General features: G+C 40.0%; 1 protein-coding gene across 3 annotated transcripts in view; it reads left to right on the forward strand.

Moving 5' to 3' along the window:
- Positions 1 to 22,394, forward strand: part of LOC100554550 (cadherin-7) — a 153,937-nt gene that overhangs the window by 54,489 nt on the left and 77,054 nt on the right. For 2 of the 3 annotated variants that reach the window (XM_062980564.1, XM_003219711.4), the window contains exon 3: positions 19,012 to 19,306. The exons of the other annotated variant lie outside the window; for it this stretch is intronic. In XM_062980564.1, coding sequence (XP_062836634.1) covers positions 19,012 to 19,306 — 295 coding nt within the window. The remainder of the gene's footprint in view (positions 1 to 19,011; positions 19,307 to 22,394) is intronic. 3 annotated transcript variants of the gene reach the window in all.

Genomic DNA, 22,394 nt, shown 5'->3' on the forward strand with positions numbered 1-22,394 from the left:
AGCATTCATTCAGGTTTGAATTGGGGGAGCGGACAGAGACCCCACTGTTAGCCCAAGCTTCTGCCAACCCTAAAGTTCAAAAACATGCAAATGAGAGTAGATGAATAGGTACTCCTTCGGCGGGAAGGTAACGGCACTCCATGCAGTCATGCCACATAAACTTGGAGGAGTTTGCAAACAACGCCACCTCTTCGGCTTAGAAATGGAGATGAGTCCCAACCCACAGAGTCAGGGGAAAAGTTTACCCTTTACCTTAACTACCACCAATTCCTCAATACTTTATTTCCCATACCACCATACTTCGCCACAGCAACGCGTGGCCAGGCACAGCTAGTTTCCTATAAATCAGAAATATGCATGAAATATTTCCCCATGATACAAGTAAGATAATAGGCAGTATCTGAGGTATTAATCCATGTTAAAAGCATGACAAATTTAATGAGAACACTATCTAAAAGTTAAGAAATAGAAGACAATAATGTAGAACAGAATGTTCAGAAGTAGAACAGGTGGGATTCAAAAAGATACGTGCATGGCTTCCAGCAAATCAGAAAACTATAGTGAATCCAGATAATTTTTGAATAAAAGAGCAAGCTGAAAATACTATTCTTTTAGAAACATTCTCTGCATGTTTCTATACTTGTAGCAATTATACTCAAGAACCAGTGTGGTGTAGTGGCGTAAATGCTGGAGTAGGATTTTTGGATATCAGATTTCATAACTCTACATAACTCTACCGCCTGCTTAAAGCAGGTCAGTTCCATCCTGCTTTAAGCAGGCGGTAGTAAAACCATTACTAAAAAGACCTCTTTAGACCCATCTGTATGTAACAACTACAGACCAATTTCCAACCTCCCATTTTTGGGCAAGGTTCTGGAGCGGGTGGTTGCCACGCAGCTCCAGGAGTTCCTCGATGACACTGATTTTCTGGACCGCTCGCAGTCCGGCTTCAGGCCTGGGCACAGCACCGAGATGGCTTTGGTCACCTTGGTGGATGACCTCCGCAGGGAGCTGGACAGGGGGAGTGTGACCCTGCTGGTTCTCTTGGACATCTCAGCAGCTTTCGATACCATCGACCATGGTATCCTTCTGGGGAGGCTCTCTGGGATGGGGCTCGGTGGCACGGTTCTGCTGTGGCTCGTCCTTCCTGGAGGGGCGTTCCCAGATGGTGAAGCTGGGGGACACCTGCTCGGACCCCTGGCCATTGACCTGTGGGGTCCCGCAAGGGTCTATTCTATCCCCCATGCTATTCAACATCTACATGAAACCGCTGGGAGAGGTCATCCGGAGTTTTGGAGGGCGTTGCCATCTCTACGCAGATGACACGCAAATCCACTACTCTTTCCCATGTGACTCCAAGGAAGCCCCTCGGATGCTGAACCAGTGCCTGGCCGCTGTGGCGGACTGGATGAAGAGGAACAAGCTGAGGATCAATCCTGACAAGACAGAGGCCCTCCTGGTCAGTCACGCGTCGGATCGGGGTATTGGGTGGCAACCTGTGCTGGATGGGGTCGCACTCCCCCTGAAATCACAGGTCCGCAGTTTGGGCTCCTCCTGGACTCAGCGCTGACACTTGAGGCGCAGGTGTCGGCGGTGGCCAGGAGGGCCTTCGCACAACTCAAGCTTGTGCGCCAACTGCGACCATACCTCGTGAAGTCTGACTTGACCACGGTGGTGCATGCCTTAGTTACCTCTAGACTGGACTACTGTAATGCGCTCTACGTGGGGCTTCCCTTGAAGACGGCCCGGAAACTACAATTGGTCCAGCGCTCGGCTGCCAGGTTAATTACGGGGGCGAGTTACAGGGAGAGATCTACTCCACTGTTCAAGGAGCTCCACTGGCTGCCTTTTATTTTCCGGTCCCAATTCAAGGTGTATACCATCACATATAAAGCCCTAAACGGTTTGGGACCCACCTACCTTCGTGACCGTATCTCCTGTCACAAGCCTACACGATCCCTTCGTTCATCAGGGGAAGCTCTCCTGTCCCCACTCCCGATATCCCAGACCCACCTTGTGGGAACAAGGGAGAGGGCCTTTTCTGCTGTGGCCCCACGATTGTGGAATTCTCTGCCCGCGGATATTAGGCAAGCCCCCACACTAGCAGCCTTCAAGAAAGACTTGAAAACATGGCTCTTTCGCTGTGCTTTTGGAGAGTAACCATTTTATATTTCTTTTCCGTTGCTCCCTCTAATATCTATCCTCCAGAATACCCCACTCCCTTATGACCCTGTTCGCTGTGGTTTTTATTTTTATGTCTTTCTCACCCCGAGTTTTAACTTAATGTTCATGTGGTCTGCCCTTGTTTTTATTGTCTCCTTGTTTTATTTTGTAATGTATATTATTTACTGTATTGCTTATTGTATTGTGTTGTGCTGTTCTTTTATATGCTGTTTACATTGTATTGTTTTGGGCATGGCCCCATGTAAGCCGCCCCGAGTCCCCGTTGGGGAGATGGTGGCGGGGTATAAATAAAGTTTTTTTTTTAAATTATTATTATTACTTAGCCGAGTAAATCTTCTGGGTGGCTTTGAATAACCCAACTCTGAACCTGAGAGGAGGACAATAGAAGGATTGCCATGAGTCAGAATTGACTGACAGTTATGATATACTTACTATGGTTTGACTAGTCTTAACTTCATGCCATTATTCACTTCATTTGTGTCTGTGAATATGATGCAAATATCAAAGATTAGCAGAAACTACTGTATATTCTATTAGAGTTCATGTACTGCTGACTAGGAGCTGTGATGAGAGCAGTGGTAAATTCATTCTACATTTCAGTCCAGATACTGAAATTCCTATTCAGGGTGGAGATCCCTAACCTCCAAGTAGTTCAAAAACTTTTGATAGCTTCTTTAAAGTATGAAAAGTTTGATTTCCCATTTAATTGACATAGGAACCATCAGCTCCCACTGGGTTATACATTTCTTGGTGAAAATGGAGATGGTGAGAATTTTATTTCCAAGAATATAGAACATCAGGGCAAAAGTAAGAGGAATGTAAAGTTTTCAATGGCAAGAATATTTGATGTCGGAGGGTACTTCCAGACAGCTGGACAAATAAGTGGGGCAAAAAATCACAGTACCTGACAGCAAGTCCAGACACAGAGCAGTCAGTCTCAATTAAAGCTCCCCCGCCGTCCTGGCACGTTTGTTTGTAGTCGATTTTAGAAATCTACAAGATGGGGGGGGGGGGACATCTGGTGGAAGTTTATTCTTTGTTTTAACTGACTCTGTGAGATGAGCTAGACCTCATAATTGCTGGTGCAGATATCTGAATGTGCACACAAGCAGATTTCTTGTCATAATCTCTCCTCACCTTCTTTCTGCCTTTAAGTTTGCTGTGTTAAACCCCACTTCTCTTTGGGGTCACTTGCCTCCTATGCTGGTTCCCACTGTGTAAATTCAATATCTATTTAATTTAATAAATATTTATTTATTTATTTATTTACAGTATTTATATTCCGCCCTTCTCACCCCGAAGGGGACTCAGGGCGGCTCACATTATAACACGCATAGGGCAAACATTCAATGCCCATAAACACATCAAACAGAGACTGAGAGACACACGCAGAGGCAAGTTAACCTTCTTCTGAGGGGATGTTCGATTCTGGCCACAGGGGGGAGCAGCTGCTTCATCATCCACACTGACGGCACTTCCTCATTCCAGGTCGTAAATTAGTTAATCTTGCCTCCCCACTTTATAAGTGGTACCTTATCTCCTACTTGATAGATGCAACTATCTTTCGGGTTGCTAGGTCAGCAATGAGCAGGGGCTATTTTTTATTTTTAATTGACGGGTGCTCACCCCGCCACGGGCTGGCCTCGAACTCATGACCTCATGGTCAGAGTGATTTAAGGCAGCTGCTCAACAGCTGCGCCACAGCCCGGCCCCTTCCTTTATTCCTTTATTTATCAGAATAAAGGAATGTTTGTAGAGAGTTCTCATGGTAATTGCTTTCCAATTGTGCTTCCATTTAGCTATCTGTACTTAATTTGTTCATAGCTCTCATCAGCTGTTTTGGGATTTTAAAATGCGGACATGCACTGGAGCAGTACGCACCAGTGTATAGGGATGAAATATCATGTTTTCCTTGAGTGTGGGAATACATAGTCATATGAACCTGCACACTTTCTGGCCAAAATCAGGTTTTAAGCACACCTTTTTAACACGTGTTTTTCGGCCATTAATGTGATCCAGCACACATTTTTGGCAACCATCCCTATTTAACCCCCACCCCCTTTTATCCCTGTTTCTTCCATATTTTAGGGCCTATGTAGAAAGTCCCTGAGAGGATATTCTTATCTATTGATTATATCTATTGATCAAAAATTATCCTAGCCCATGTTTATGCCCCATTTTAAAAATCTTACTGAAAGAGTTTACTCTTTATGCATATTATTGTAGTACATTCGGTCTTTTGGGAATATAAGATAACTGTAGTTAAAATGGAAAATTCTGCAAACCTTTCTCTTTTTATTTTTAAAATATGGCTCTGTGAAGTTAACGGTTTTTAGAACAGTGTGAATGAGATTTTCCTGCTTCTTGCAGGGGGTTGAACTGGATGGCCCGTGAGGTCTCTTCCAACTCTACGATTCTATGATTCTAAGGTCAAGCCAGTCACTTCAAGAATACCATATATCCATCTTGCCCTTGGTCGGACTCTCTTCCTTTTTCCTTCCATTTTCCCCAGCATCATGATCTCTTCCAAGTTTTCCTGTCTTCTCATGATGTGGCCAAAATACTTCATCTTTACCTCTAATATCCTGAAATCTTATTCTTCACCTCCACTGCATATTCACTAGGAATATTTGTGAGGTAATATCTAATTGGTCTGTGTATTTTCCCCATTCTCTTTAGTCTGATTCTAAATTGTGCAATAAGAAATTCATGTCTGAACTACAGTCAGCTCCATGTCTTGTTTTCACCAACTGGATGGATGTCCGCCACCTTTGGCTGCAAAGGATGTAGTCAATCTGATTTTGGTGTTGACCAAAAGTCCATGTATAAAGCCATCTTTTAGGTTGTTGGAAGAGATTGAGCTTTCCTGGCAAAATTCTATCAGTCTACGTCGTGCTTCATTTTGTTGTCCCAAACCATGCTTGCCTGTGATCCCGGTTGTCATTTGACTGCCCACCTTAGCGTTACAATCTCCTGTAATGAGAAGAATGTCTCTTTTTGGTGTATTATCCAGTAGGTGCTGCAGATCCTCATAGAACTGATCTAATTCTGCTTCTTCAGCAGCTGTGGTTGGGGCATATATTTTGATCACTGTGATGTTAAACGGCTTACCTTGAACTCGAATTGAGATCATTCTATCATGTTTTGGATTGGATCCAAGCACTGCTTTCACAACTTTATTATTAATTATGAAGGCTACTGAATTTCTTCGGTGCTCCTCTTGTCCACAGTAGTAAATCTGGTGGTCATCTGTTGTGAAGTGGCCCATTCCAGTCCATTTCAGTTCACTTACTCCCAGAATTTCTATCTTTAATCTTGATATCTCACGATATTCCCTGTCTTGAGCATTCTCACTGAATACAGTTCATGTATTGCACTGTCCTCCCTTCCCCTTGTCAGGGAGCAAAGTCCAGCTGGTAGCCATGAGCTTCTGTGGCTCGGCCTAGAATAAAGGCTGCCTGAGACACGTGAGCCATTGATTATCTGCAAGCGTAGCAGCCGGTGCCTCAAGTGCAAGGTTCAACCCACTCTCTTTTAGACAGACACACCATTGGATTTGAGTTGTCGGTGTGACTGAAATAAAGGAGTTACTGGGAAAATTACAAGCAGCTATCGGAGTCTTGTTTGTTGCACACAACTACTGGAATGGATAACGCTGGACTCTTGCACCCCCCCCCCCCCTCCGACAGATGGCCATCCAGCCTCTGCTTACAAGCCTCCAAAGAAGGATTCTCCACCACTGTCCGGGGGAGAAAGTTCCACTGCCGAAGGAATTGGGAGCGGCGATGGCTGACAGGAAGCTCTGCTGTGGGCTGGTCCATGAGGTCATGAAGAGTCGGAATAAACTACAAAAGGGGTTGGTATAATAACATTTTGTTGACTGCCCTGTCTGAAATATTATTTTATCATTTATGATTGTGCTATGGAGAAATGATAGCTTCATATGTGTTGTTGAAGGCTTCATAGACATCTGATCAGCATATCTTTTTTGTGTTATGGATTTTACTTCCATTATTAAATCGAACAGACTTTTGGAACAGTACCTTCTGACCTAGTAATTCTAGGTGAAAGATGTGTAAAATTGTGATGATTAACTGTACTAATTCATGTAATGCTGGGTATGAAGATGCCCTGTCGTTTGTAATTGCATTTAAAATCTAACAATATAATAAACAATTAAGAGACACATTAAGATTAAGCAAATCAAGTGATGGTGAGGAGTAGTACAGTGGGCTTTCAGAATCTGTTGGGGTTTGGTTCCACAATTTTCTCAAATCCCATTATAGACGATTGTATATTAAAAAGGCAAAATCAAAGTTTGTTTTTGGGATTTTTTCTAAAAAAATATTCAGTTTGAAATTGAATCTATGGAAAAAGTTGGCTGACTGTACTTCTTTTAAATAAAAGTAAATTCTTATAAATAACTACTCAAATGTGAATACCACAGATTTCATTGGGATTTGTTCCTGGGCAAATGAATAGAAAATGGATTACAGTCTGAAAAATAAAGTCACTCTGAAGGGGACTAACTCCCTGCACACCCCTCTATCACGAAGCAAGTATGTGTGTTCTTGCATATACAACATACACACACATACAGTTGTGAAAATGCAGTTAAAAAGTTGCCATGCAGATAAGGAAAAGAAAGCTTTCATTATGTATGCATTTATCCAAAAACGTAATATTGGCTATGGACTTAATGGAGCCCTTTAAATGTTGTTGGATTGTAACTCCCACTAGCCATGGTCAAGATAAATGAAGAATTCTGAAATACCTTGTTAAATATCTAGATATTCTGCTTTTATAATGTTTTTGAGCAAAACAGTATTAAATAAAAGGGATTGTGAAGTGCATGAAGTATCTTGGGTTGTGATTGAATTATCTTGGGCTGAGCATTACTGCATCATATGGAAAGAACCTAAGAAATCCCATTTTTATGTTTAAATTTAAAAAGCACAGACAAAACATTTTGAAAGGATTGCTTCTCTTCAAATTGAGTATATGTGTGGAAAATATGCACATCTGTGTATGCTGGTCAACCCTTTATGGCTGACCACATAATTTGTATGATGAGCAACTAATTTGCAAACAATGCAAATGTGACTGTCTCTGGGGAACTGGAATGAAGCAAACCAGACATTTTTCTGGTACAGCTATTTGCTTCCTGATTGCTAATATTATTCTTTGTAAGGATAAGGTTAAATCACTAGGCATCAGTTTGAGAGACCAGTAATATAAATGTGACATGTGTTGCCTCTGCTGTCAGGTTACTGGGAATTGATGCAGTATCGGTGTATGGACTTGCTTATACAATCAGGTATTCACAAGCTGTCATTTCATAATTGCTTCACCTGAGAAAACTATTCCTAAGGTGGAAGGCCATTTTAGTCAACAATCATACTAATATAGGCTACTTTCTGATAGTGGTTAGTCTTTTGTTTCCATGGTTAGAGGATTCTAAATACAGTAGAGTCTCACTTATCCAACATAAACGGGCCGGCAGAACGTTGGATAAACGAATATGTTGGATAATAAGGAGGGATCAAGGAAAAGTCTATTAAACATCAAATTAGTTTATGATTTTACAAGTTAAGCACCAAAACATCATGTTATATAACAAATTTGACAGAAAAAGTAGTTCAATACGCAGTAATGCTATGTAGTAATTACTGTATTTACAAATTTAGCACCAAAATCTCATGATGTATTGAAAACATTGACTACAAAAATGTGTTGGATAATCCAGAACGTTGGATAAGTGAATGTTGGATAAGTGAGACTCTACTGTATAGGAAACCCCCACATATCTGATGCGTTAGGGACTGCAGTATTGGTACAACGCAGGGTCTTTTAAACTTCCAAATGTGCTTTGACTGGCAGTCATAATATACAGTACGCTGTTCATATAATCTACATTTCAGGGATAAAGCTGTCTCAGAGCCCTTCCACACAGGCCAAAAACCCGAGAGAAACTGGCATTTTAAATACCGTTTTATCTCAGATTTGTGGCCAGACTTTCTCCCCAAACCCTGCCATTTCATTGGGGTGGCAGCTAGATATGTTCCCTGGTCGCTGTGCCCCATTTTATCAAATGACTTACCGGAAGGGTCTGCAAACAGACACAGGCTTCTGCTAGAGCACTCCCGCCATATCAAAATGAAAGATTTTTTTTTTTAAATCAGAGTAAACCTGGAAATCCATTGTTTGGAAGCCTCAGGTTACTCTGGGAAAATCCCAGGTTTTGGGCCTTTTAGATAGGCTCTCAAGCAAAGAAAAGAAGGAAAGAACTGATGAAAGACCAGGGCTTTGCCAAGTTAAAGGAGCTTGTCTGTAATTTGTAAGCTTGGAAAGAGAGTTGTCAAGAGAGGTGCCCACGAAAGGGGGAGGGGGAGGGATGCCTGGTTTCAGTGTAACAACTTTGCAATTTTTTGGTGTTGGTAAAACATTGGAAAAAAAGAACATTACTCCAGTTCCCTTGACTTTGAAGTGATATTACTTGATTTTGTTATTACAGAAACAAGGTATATGGGGCCGGGCTGTGGCGCAGCTGTTGAACAGCTGCCTTAAATCACTCTGACCATGAGGTCATGAGTTCGAGGCCAGCCCGTGGCAGGGTGAGCACCCGTCAATTAAAAAATAAAAAATAGCCCCTGCTCGTTGCTGACCTAGCAACCCGAAAGATAGTTGCATCTATCAAGTAGGAGATAAGGTACCACTTATAAAGTGGGGAGGCAAGATTAACTAATTTACGACCTGGAATGAGGAAGTGCCGTCAGTGTGGATGATGAAGCAGCTGCTCCCCCCTGTGGCCAGAATTGAACATCCCCTCAGAAGAAGGTTAACTTGCCTCTGCGTGTGTCTCTCAGTCTCTGTTTGATGTGTTTACGGGCATTGAATGTTTGCCCTATGTGTGTTATAATGTGATCCGCCCTGAGTCCCCTTCGGGGTGAGAAGGGCGGAATATAAATACTGTAAATAAATAAATATGAACAGTGCACTGTATATTACATATTCTGCCTGGATCATCTAGAATCTGGAAAACAGATGAATTCCACTAGTTTAATAGGTCTGTTCTAATGGGAACTTTGGCTCCATCACTGCCGTATAATGCAATTTGAATGCATTATAATGGTCAGTGTAGACTCATATATCTAGATTAAACTGCATTGGACTGGATTATATGTGTCTACACTGCCATATAATCTAGTTCAGTACAGTTAATCTGCATTCTCAAACTGCATAATATGAACAGTGTAGACTCATATAATGCAGTTCATTGCACTTAAACTTATTATATTAGTGCACCAAACATATAATACAGTTTAAAGCTGCATTATATGGCAGTGTAGATGGGGCCTAGCAGTAGATTTTGAATCAATCAGTTTTAAACCAAGAGCATGGGAGAACTGCACCTCACACTGAAATGTTTTATTATGTGTGTATTAGAATTATGAGTCAATTAGATGGGTCAGGGTTTTTTGTTTTTTGTTTGTTTGTGACAACAAAAATTCATAGAAGGAAGGAGAATAAATGAGAAGGTATTTCATTCCAAACAGACTAATAGCTTAACATAGCAGAGCTTTGACATTTAAGGTTAGGAAAAATACCCTCAAAAGCTGCAGAATCCACAGTGGAATATTCTCATTATGGATTCTGCATTCTATACAGCAGATTGGGTTAGGGTATCTGGCCAAGAAAAGTAGTGTTCCCTTTTTAAACTAGATCTTCCAGAATATCCAGCCTGCAAGGCCAGTAGCTGGCTAATGGATTCTGGGAGTTGAAACCCCAAAAGATAACTTTGCTGTGCTCTATAGAAAATTGCTTTTTGGGATACATTATTCTTTTTTGCCTTCTGAAACTTGCCTGCATAACTGACAGAGATTCTTTTTAAAAACCTTATTATTTACTTCCCCTATCCTCTTCTAGTACCATGTTTAAGTCACTCTCCTTGTTTGTTTGTTTGTTTGCTTGCTTGCTTGCTTGCTTGCTTGTTTTATTGAATAGTGTGTATGTCTTTTGGGTGCCACTGAACTTGTTTGGTGCTTTCTCCATTTGTCCTTTAGTTTTACAGTCTTATTTCTGTACATCTGCAGAGAGCTCTGATTATGTCAAATCGAGGAAAAATCACTGAAGTCTAAAATATGAGTTTAATTGAATATTTTGGTCTGTTTTTTTGTACTATTCAGAGGGATTATCTCTCAACTTTATTAGTGGCTGACGTCTTGAGAAAGCAGGACAAAAATGTGTTGTTGTTTTTATTAATTGATTTTTCTTTGCACAATTAAAACTTGTTTGTCAACTCTTCCCATTCCTTGAGAAGCTGGATCTGGCCACAGTGGTACATGCCTTAGTTACAGTAATCATAATCATAATAATTCATATGGCCAATGTAGACTCATATAATGCAGATTAAACTTTATTGCACTGGATTATATGAGTTCACACTGCCATATAATCAACTTCAATCTGTATTATAACGGCAATGTAGATGGGGCCTAAAGTGTTTGTTTGAATGAACCAGCATGTATGTCCAGTGTGTATTATTAACAGTAGGCAGGGAATCCATTTCGCAGTACTTAGGGGGATTGCTCATTTGAATTTAGTTCTGCTGTGGCAAGAGTGAACAAAATATACCATGTGGGCCAAATGTAAGTCGCACAGCATCCTTTACTATTTTAGGTCTGGGGAACCTTTTCTTAAAAACAGGTTTTGAAGTGGAGAAAGGAACCTCCTAAAATAGATTCCTGTGGGGGCTTTTTAACCCCTCACCTCCCCCCCCCCAAGTGTGTGTGTGTGTAATATATATTCACACACACACACACACACACACACACACATATATTCACACACGGTAACATTGGAGGATTGTGTGGCTCCAATTTCAGTGGAAAAAGGATTATCTCTGTTATTCTGTATGCACTGGTATCACACAAATGAAGATAAAAATAAAATATGCATGAATACTGCTTTAACTGAAAGATGTCCTTTGACTGAATGCTGTCTCTAAAGCAATTGAAAACATTTTCATTCTCCTCTTGCAATACTGGTGCTAATGGGAGGCTTATAGAGTAATGACATTCATTTGCAACTAAAATAAGATGTAATGTAACAAGAATGGGGTAGAATGGCAAAATTTCAGATACATGTGGTCATTTCCGTGTTAGCATGGTTCACTCCCTATTTTAAAATGCCTGAAGCCATTTTATGATAACAACATTGCTTAGCTGCCACACTTCCTAGTTTTCTGATTGGAAACACCTGTATGGTTTATGCCACATCATGCAAACTGCCCTCTCCACCCTTGAAAAACTGATTTGGGGGTGGGGGGAGAAGGGAAATGAGTCACTTCCTCTTCAAAATGTTTAGACATCCCTTCAACTGCATCCATCCACATGAATATCTGCTATCTAGTTATTCAAAAACACTATTTAAGAATACTATTGCAGTTTTCAAAGAGTTCCCCTCAAGGTACCTTCAGCAAGTACTTTTTTGGATATCCTCCAAAAGGAAAGACTTTTATATAGCAAGTCCTGCATCTGAAATCAAGCAGCCCTGCTTCCCTCAGAATACTTCTTTCAAGTATCCAAGAATTACAAGCAATCACTTCAGTTCCTTTGTAAAGAACAGTTCTATGGAGAACACTTCCATGTCACTGAGAACATTGTGTGCTTTTTTTTTTTTAGCTACTGGGCATTGTGGTCAACTTCCAGAAAGCAAATTATAGTCATTTTTGAAAATTTCTAGTTCCATTTAATGTATCTCCTGAACGTTTTGATTTTGAAATATCAACTCTATTTTGGAGATCGGTTTGTATCAGAATAGCCCTAAACTGGTACAAGCAGATCATTTTCTGAATAGTGAAATTATAGCATAAACCAAATATTGGCACTTGTAGTCCATCATGGTGAAAACTACTACCTTGACTGTTGGTAGCTGTATCTTACTGCTTAAATAATAGGCATCAGAACTCAAGTTCAGCTTTAGAAGGATCAAATGTAGCAGTATGTCCTACCTCGTTCATATGCTACGAGTCTTAAGATGCTAAGGGTTCAAATACATTTCCCTTTGCAATCTTTTCCCTTTTGTATAATATAGTTAGCTAAAAGCAAAAAGATTTTTGCTAGCTGCTTGTCCTGCAATTCATATTTTGATGCTATGGGGAAAAGGATATGGATATATATTCATTGCCTCAACTCTACTAAATATTTCAAGATTGCTGTATGTTGTTAGGGGCTTGAATAAGTCAACTTATCTCTGTTCCCCATTTTAAAACTGACACACTCAATTTTTAATGTTTCAAGTTGTTTTCAGTCATAACCTGCCTGTCCAAAGCTTGCTGGATTCTTTTGTAGTAGAAATTTGTATTTAGTCTCCCTCTTTCACTTCATTTATATCATTCTCCAGAGAGTTGAAGTATGACTAATGCGAACATTGCTGAGGAAATGCATATCTGACTCTTTTCAACATATTTTGGTTATGTATTTTCCCCTTGTCATGTTTTTTTCATTTCCCCCACGTTGACACTAAAATAGTCATAACAATATTCACAAAAATTCTTCAGAGTGTTCTCTATAGCACTGGAAACATCACAAATGTTGTAACAAGCCAAGTTATGATAATTAAGGTTTTTTCTCTCTCAATTGGATCAAGGTTTTTGAGCAGAGAATTTTGTTCTCTTTAAAAAGCAGCCTCTATCGGAAAAACTCAGAGAGTACAATAGTAATATCATGATACATGCACTACTTTTTGGAGTATCAAAGTAAACTGTAATAATATATTTCAGTTCTCCGGATGGCAGCCATTTACTAAAGTACCCATACTAATCACTATCTGAAATATGCAGAAAGTGAATGTAGTAATTTGAATGAAACAGCGGTTACACCTTCACTAATGCATATTTTAAAATAGGAATATTTTAATTAAAATGAGCATTAAAATCCAGTTTCTCATTTGCTTGGTTTTTTTATTCTATAAATAACACTGCCCCTTCCCAATTTTTTATGTTTTTACTCAGGCAGTGCTATGTAAATATATGTAGTTCTTACAACTTAGATATACAGTATAGAATATTGAGCTAAATCCAACTCAATCCAATTGTTAAGTCTCAATTTTATTAGAACTGACATAAATATTGATATACCAAATCTAATTGATTTAATATTGTAGTTAGAATTAACCCTCAGGGTATGTGATGTGATATTAGATCTGCTACTACCATATGCGAATATGATCTGTGAGTGGAGGAACAGTGTATAGTTTTGTTGGCATAGATAGATAACCACCTTTTTAAAAATGCTGATATTTAACCTCTGCAGGGGTAGAAGCTCTGGCAGGCTTATAGATCCAGATTAATTTATGGTGGCTGTTGCAGAATTTCCTCCTGCTTTGGCAGGCAATTCTGCCTAACAACCTTGTCACAAAGCCGCTCTGCTTTGTTGGGGTGTGTGGGGAACCTGGTGCCCCACACCCCGCATCACCCGGCTCCAGCTGAGAGCAAGCACATGGGAGAAGCAGCTTCCCTCCATTGATTCTAATGACAATATGGGAAGCCTCCTGTGTTGTCATGGCAGTGGCATGTACTGACTCCGCTCTCCTTCAGCCACAGAGCCATGTCGGTGTCATTTGAAGGAAGCTGGCGGGCTCTGTGGGTGACCTGGGCTAAACTGGTGCTTGCCACTGATTTTAGCCCCATGTAAAGTGATTAGAAGTCTAACCTATGGAATGTGGAAATGGTTGGGCTGGTGAACATGATAGTTTCCAAGCATTCTCTTTCAAGAAGTGGAGAACCTGTTTTTCTAGGGAGCTGATGGCAGTGAACATATGATACAGTGATTAGAGTGATTGGCAGAAAACTCAGAGTGGATCCAATTAAACACAAGCTAGAAACAGTCATCGTTCTCCACCCCTGTCTTTTATACTTAGATATTGAGGGTGTTTGACACTAGTCAACTAATCTTGGTTTCTGTCTGAGGTCATCTTTATTAACTTCTAGTTATCTTAGCACCCAACGGGCCATGTGACCATTAAAATTCCACTCAAACATTCTTAAGTACAGAGATACCTTGAATTAAGAGTTTAATTCGATCCATGACTGAGTTCATAACTCAAATCTGTTGCTTCCCAAGGCTGCATAGGCACCTTGAAAATCACACTGGAACCCAGAATATAAGCAATCAAGCTGCTTATTGTAGAATATAAGTAAGCACAAGCAAATAGAGTTCAAAGTCAATAGTGTGGACGAGCCACCCAGCAGTATACTTAAACAGAAGTCCAAGAAAGTCTATCGTGGATGTAATCCAAACTGGAACTGTGCTTAGTCCCACAAGAAGTATCAAAGGTAGTCCACACAGAGTTCCCTTTCTAAGCAGGAAACAGCAGAAAGCCACAAGGAGCAAGAACCAACCCCAAGGACTCCAAGAAACTATAATCCACAAGGCAAGGAATCAGGAAGGTCTAACTGGGAACAAGTTTGACAAGACAGGAGATACTTGAAATCCACAAGGCAGGATCTTGGCTTGAAATTCACGAATGCAAGGGCTCGAAGAGAGATCTTTCTCACATGAATTGCAAAGTTGACACCTCTGTGGTACAAAGGAAGCAAGGAATATTTAAGGAGTTTTCAAGGCTATGGGACCTAGTGAGTGCTGTTTGTCTCATGAGAAACCAAAGGCTGGCTTTGTCTCCGAACCTCCCTTTAACATCCCCCTTCTGTCAAAACCATCCTTCTCCTCTGGGCTAACATCTGGCTGAACTGGCCTTGACTGTTCATCGGAATGTTCATCCCTAGTTTCAGAGTCCTCTGTAGAAACCAATTCACGTACCCGCAGCTGGATTGCAGGCCTATAATCAAAGTCTTGGATGGGACCAAAGTCTGATTCTGATTCCAGCTCAGGCTGAGCTACAACAAAATCACTCTTATCTCAAAGTGAATTTACCCATGGAAATGCTATTAATTTGTGTGTGTCCCCCTGAACTCCCCCTTTTATGTGTTTTTAAATAGGAAAATGCACTTTATAAATAACAAATAATTACATGAAACAATAAAAAGAAAGATAAACTTTAGAAGCACAAAGTTGTGTCAAGGAAATACAAAGCATAAAGTGAAGAGGCTGAAGCATCATTTTTTAATACTGTACTCATTTCAACTTCCCTCCCTCTCTTGCTGTCTTCTCCCTCTCTCTCTTCATGAAGCCAAACAGACCAGGAATTAAAACCACACAAAATAGACAAGAGCAAAACAGACAGCAATTTCCCAAAGCGGACAAGAGCTTGAAGTACAAGGCACAGAAGCTGCTCTCTTGAAGCCCTAAAGCCCTATACAGTGTTCCCCCACTTATCGCAGGGGTTATGTTCCAGGACCACCAGCAATAAGTGAAAATCCGCAAAGCTGTATTTGGATGCTATATAAGGATGCTCCCACCGCTACCACTGCCCTGTGAGGTGAAAACAAAGCTGCTTCAGCCTCCTTTCCCTTCGGCTTCTCCCTCCTTCCTTCCTTCCTTCCTTCCTTCCTTCCTTCCTTCCTTCCTTCCTTCCTTCTTTCCTTTCTTTGGATTCTCCTTAGGAAGGAAGTAGAAAGAGGGATTCATAATATTATTTTGTGATTTATAATATTATTTTAGTGTTTATTTAAAAAATGTGAAACAGCAAGTCTGCGAAAAGCAAACCGCAAAGTAGTGAGAAACACCGATAAAGCAACAATCGAGTGCTTAAGCTTCATTGCATTCAATTACGTATATGGTATCCTACTTTTCATTGCATCGTAAGGTCAACAAAATATTTCATCAGAACATATTTTTCTATTCAGGTCCTTAAAAGATTTGATAACAATTAACAATTCCCTTTTTCCTCTTCCTTCCCCCCCCCAAACTTTTCCTCCTAGAATCATAGAATCAAAGAATAGTAGAGTTGGAAGAGACCTCATGGGCCATCCAGTCCAACCCCCTGCCAAGAAGCAGGAAATCGCATTCAAAGCACCCCCGACAGATGGCCATCCAGCCTCTGCTTAAATGCCTCCAAAGAAGGAGCCTCCACCACAGTCCGGGGGAGAGAGTTCCACTGCCGAACAGCTCTCACATTGAAGAAGTTCTTCCTGATATTCAGGTGGAATCTCCTTTCCTGTAGTTTGAAGCCATTGTTCCGCGTCCTAGTCTGCAGGACAGCAGCAAACAAGCTTGCTCCCTCCTCCCTATGACTTCCCTTCACGTATTTGTACATGGCTATCATGTTTCCTCTCAGCCTTCTTTTCTGCAGGCTAAACATGCCCAGTTCTTTAAGCCGCTCCTCATAGGGCTTGTTCTCCAGACCCTTAATCATTTTAGTTGCTCTCCACTGGACGCTTTCCAGCTTGTCAACATCTCCCTTCAATTGCGGTGCCCAGAATTGAACACAGTATTTCAGGTGTGGTCTGACCAAGGCAGAATAGAGGGGTAGCATGCTCTAGATGCTATACTCCTATTTATGCAGGCCAGAATCCCGTTGGCTTTTTTAGCAGCCGCATCACATTGTTGACTCATTTTTAACTTGTTGTCCATGAGGACTCCAAGGTCTTTTTCACACGTACTGCTGTCGAGCCAGGCATCCCCCATTCTGTATCTTTGCATTGCTATCTCTGCCTCTGCTCAGAAGGGTTCACCTCTCTTTCTGTCCCTGTGACAACTGGATTTTGAATGTTTTGGGTTGTCATGGAAACAAGAATTGGTGATAAAGTTTCAGTGGAAACACCCTTTTCCCATGATAACTCTTGGGGTAGATTTCCTCACACTTGTAACTAAGAGTCATATGTGTCAGATATTTGTAATTCAGGGACTGTCTGTATTTTTTGCCAAACTGTGTGTTTTAGTGGTCTGACATCATTAGCTGGCACCATTGGGTCTCCAACCCTGATTTCAAAACTGTGGTTATAGCTACCCAGACAAAATGACTATTTTCACTTCACCCAGAAGTGGAGGCAGATTGGCTGCAGGCAGCGCTTTAATTCTCTACCCCCACACCAGTGTGATGCTACCCACTATTTCAACGGTATTGTGCAAGAAATAAATGAAGATGGAATACTGTAAAGCAGGATTGTTGCTGCTTTTAAAATGCCTTTATCCTTACAACATCAGAAAAAAGGAGAATAAACCCTATGCACCAAAGACCCTCTGCCACTGTAAAAGGTGGGGTCTGCAAAAGGAGTGACAATCTTGGAATTGGTTCCATGTTAGATGTAGTGCAGAGTGTCATTGATGCTCAGAAAAGTTTACAGATCTTTATTAGGAGAAAGCTTCTAGGACTTTCTTGCCTTTTCTTGTAGTGCTAGTCCTTGTTTGGTTTTCATGACATTTGTGAAGTTTTTGCTTTACAGGCAGCACCTACAGCGGGCCTCTATTATGTTTATGAAACATTGTGGTCTGCTGTGCATGACACCTAACTGTGTAGGCGTTGACTCGCTTTGTTTTACATTGGATAAGCTTTTGAGTCTTTCTGGCACTATGTGTTCAGATGAAGAGTCATTACTGTGCTGGAAACACTCAGTAGTTGCCAAATGAATAAAGGCAATGAAATATAGAAGACATAGGCCAGCAAAGTACTTGACTTCACTTAGTATGTGTGGTATCTCTAACTTGGTTGAACAATGTTTTACTGGAGATGTGTCTGATATGGAGTCAGGAAGTAGTGGGTGGTGATGGATAGAGATGGACATTGTTCCTGTAAAGATCTTAAGCAAAACAGAAAGCACAGAGGTGGAAGATGATCGACAAAGAATAAATAGAAGCTGAATTTATGTCGATAAATAAAGATAAATTTGTATAGAATAAAATAAGAGGAAACAGATAGGTTATACCACAGAAGAAACAGTCTTCAAGAATTTGCAATAGCCATATACCTGATTCTTAGAATATTTATTAGTCGGTTTGTTGTAGTTGCAGGAACTTTTCATATGTAATAATAAAAGACGTAGGCTGGATCTACACTGCCATGTAATCCAATATCTGATCCCAAATTATCTACATTAGAGTCACTTATCCAACCTTCTGGATTATCCAACGCTTCTTGCAGGAGGTTGGATTGGATGGCCCGTGAGGAGTCTTCCAACTCTACGATTCTATGATTCTATGAGCCATGATAGTTAAAGTGGTGTCAAAATGCATTAATTCTGCAGTGTAGAGATACACACAAAGTATGTTATTTAACTGAAAACATTTGGACAAAATCACATTGGTGTCTTAAAACAGGCACTCTCACTCATTCTATTGGGTGGCTGTCTCCTGCAGAATTCTGGAAACTACAGTGTAGGGAAGCCGAGAACGTTTTGAGCTGAGAATTCCAAAAGCCCTGCCCTAAACTATGTTTACCAGAATTCTGCAGAAGGTAGCCACATCATATTTAATAAACAAAAATGTGACACTCACTTGGATTTTAATATTTTTTCTCAAAATATTTAAAAATCTTTTCATAGAACAAAGCTCAAGTCACTTACTTCAGAGGATTTCTGCTGAAATACTGTATCTGGAAGAAATACTCTTGGATTGTCAACCTTCTAAGATGAGTTCCTGTGCTCAGAGAAAACTGCAGCAAGAGGAAAATCCCTTTAAGCTGTTGTGAAATACTTTTGAAAACAAGATTGTTTATGGAATGAAATGGAACCGTTAGGCTCTCGGGAGCTAGTTGACAGCTTCCCATCACTTGCTACATGTTGTGCATAATCAACATTAGGCCTATCTCTTCAAAAACAATAAAATTTCACGTCCTACTGCCTGACGTGTGAATTATTATTTTTAAGCATGTATTCATATCTCTGACTTTCCTGTAAGTTAATCTCATCTCTCATCAATTTTTCACCAGCTTCACTCTGATGTTGATAAAGGAGATGGCTCCATCAAATACATCTTGTCAGGAGAAGGGGCAAGTTCCATTTTCATTATTGATGAGAACACAGGGGATATTCATGCTACAAAGAGGCTTGATCGGGAGGAGCAGGCCTACTACACGCTCCGAGCACAAGCACTGGATAGACTGACAAATAAACCTGTGGAGCCCGAGTCAGAATTCGTCATTAAGATTCAGGACATCAATGACAATGAGCCTAAATTTCTAGATGGTCCTTACACAGCTGGGGTACCAGAAATGTCTCCCGTGGGTAAGTACATATCACTGAAAATACCTTATTTTGCATGTGTTTAAGTGTGTTTCTCTTATATATCAGTTTGTCACACACAGTACTGAATTAAAAAGAAAGCTTACAAAGCAAACAAAAACACCTGTTTTAGATGTGTGAAATTATGTATTATTTCAAAGTTCCTAGATTGATATTTCAAGCTGGACCTGAAAGAGTCATTAATAATTTCACATTGTGAGGGGCCAGACGACACATTAGTGGGTTGTCTTACACTGCATATAATCCAGATTAGCAAAGCAGATAATCCACTTTATCTTCTTTGAACTGAATTATATTAGTCTACACTGCCATATAATCCAGTTCAAAGCAGATAATCTGGATATTAAATTGCACTCCCCTTCCATTAATAGAGCTTTACTGTCCTGGAGCAAGATGTACTGAAGTAGAGGTGGCAGCAGTAAGTGATTCCAGGCGAATGGCTTTCTTATAGCCAAATTAATCATAAAGACTACCAGTTCTCTCTCTTTGTACCTTATATTTTTGAGCACAGGTTCCCTAATTGGATCTAGAGCTGCCAATATCTGTAATTGTTATCTGTAATGTTTTCCTTGAAATACCTTCAAATAGTTGTGAAGGACTTTTGGGTGGAGCAATATGATAAAATTGAGTGTAGAGTAATAAATATTCACGTGTCCATAGTTTTATTTGCCAAAAACAGGTGCATCAGTAACATAGCCTACAATCCATATCTCATTCATGCTAGAGTAATCCCATTAATTTCACCAAGGTTTCCCCTGGTATAATTGGGTTGTGGCTTGAAGCCATGCAGTCTGAGTTCTTCATTATCTCATGAGCCCTATAGCCACTGACTTATTTAATATACAGTAGAGTCTCACTTATCCAACACTCACTTATCCAACGTTCTGGATTATCCAATGCATTTTTGTAGACAATGTTTTCAATACATTATGATATTTTGGTGCTAAATTCGTAAATACAATAATTACTACATAGCATTACTGTGTACTGAACTACTTTTTCTGTCAAATTTGTTGTATAACATGATGTTTTGGTGCTTAATTTGTAAAATCATAACCTAATTTAATGTTTAATAGGCTTTTCCTTAATCTCTCCTTATTATCCAACATATTCGCTTATCCAACGTTCTGCCAGCCCATTTACGTTGGATAAGCGAGACTCTACTGTAATGTAGTTTGTGGCTACAATCCTAGTACATACTTGACTGAAAAAAGTTCCATTGTACTCAATGAGCCTTACATCTGAGTAGACATGTGTAAGGTTGTACTATTAGTACTAAGTTTGTTCAACTCATAACTGACATCACATAAATGGCAGATGTGACAAATTCACCATGTCTTGGTGTTTTTCATGATTCAGTAAGCTCTAAATTTTATTCAAAATTATTACTCCCCAGTAAGTACCTCATCTTGATTGTACCACTATATTGGGATATATGTTTATGTTTCATCACTGATAGTCTTGTGTTGATGTAAATATACCAGGAAGTATGCCCTTCCAGATTGCAGAGTGAGCATATAAAAATCCAGAACACGACAAGCACAAACAGCCTCCAGTTGCTTAGCGCTGTACTTGAAATGGTTTGTCCCTGTAGCAACATAAAAGGAGAGTGGTTTGAAACATGAGTCAGGGGCAAAGGGAAGGACAGTAAATCACTTTTACTGCAATATGATTTTACTAAAATGTAAGCATAAATATGATGAGTGAGTTGATAGCTGACTCTTTTCCACAGTCCTTTAATACAATGACAAGGCAGGAGGGGAAAAGGGAGAGTAACCTTCGAAGGAAAGATGGTGTTGAGTGTTTCTGAAGAAACAAAATATGTCATGAGATCAAGATGAAGTAGAGATAACTTTTAAAGTTGGTTCGAGTTGTACTTTGGAAGAATATGCAGACAATTCAATTATTTTAAGAAGAAAAAAATAATCCTATAACTTCAACAAATCTATATATTTGAAGAAAGAAAACCCCAAACACTGTGACTTCTCTGGTGACTTCTCTTAGGTTAGGAAAATCTGATAGAAGCTCCATACTTTTTGTTGTCTTTGTACAGAGTAGATGTTGTTCTTAAATCTCTTAAGAGGTTTTACTGCATTTGTATTCATAGAGTTTGGCTGGGGATAGTACTAAAAAGTTATCGACTGCTGATTTCAGACCTTCAAACGTTTTTCCTTTTTTTCCTTATAGATTTTTAGGACACTAAAATCCCAAAAAGCAAATTATCCAAAAGAAAGGACAACCAAAACCAAGCCAACCTCCCAAAAAAAATTCTTTTTTGGAAGAAGTGTTTGCAGAAGCACAAAACTATAGTCTTTGTCCTTCCTTCCTTATTTTTTTCCTTAGCTACCAAAATGAAATAATGAGTATTGCCACCACATCTTCTAAGATGCAAGTAGGAATTGTGTAACCCTCTAAATGTTATTAGACTGTAGCTCCCAGTATTATAAATAAGATTACTAAGAGTTATAATTCAACAATATCAGGAGGGCCGTTCTATTCCATCACTAATCTAGGATAATTAGTTCTCCAAGCCAAGATCAGTTTGTGTCCTGTCTCTTTAGCTTTTATCCATTGTTATAGAATGATTGTGCCTTAAGCTCATGGGACCAGGAAAACAGAACCATAAAACAATGGATGGAATAGTGATGGTTTGTTGCATCATTCACACAATTTGACTAAGAACTTTCTCCACCCCCTGCATTCTCACCTTGCTAGTCATTGACTCTTTCAGCTCCTGTTGTGATCAATTCGCACCCATCTAGGAGAAAATATAATGAAAGGGGGTATTGTGTGAGGTTTAAAATGATACAACTGTTTTTGTAACTGGAAGTGGCAGGTAATTTTGCAATCGTGTAAAAATGTTTCCCTGTTCTTCTAGGCCTTCTACATAGTCCAACTAGTTCCTGCCCATTTTTCATCAATTGCTTGTTTTCCCAGTTAATTAAGATTCCCAGTTTAAGGATGAGGCCACAATAATATACTTGATGGACATATTAAGGTTGTTTCATGTCAGTGTATGTGCCAACTGGGAAATCAGCCTACATCTGTGAACCACAGATATTGCATCTAC

The sequence above is a fragment of the Anolis carolinensis genome, chromosome 4 (assembly GCF_035594765.1).
Source record: "Anolis carolinensis isolate JA03-04 chromosome 4, rAnoCar3.1.pri, whole genome shotgun sequence".
NCBI lineage: Eukaryota > Metazoa > Chordata > Lepidosauria > Squamata > Dactyloidae > Anolis > Anolis carolinensis.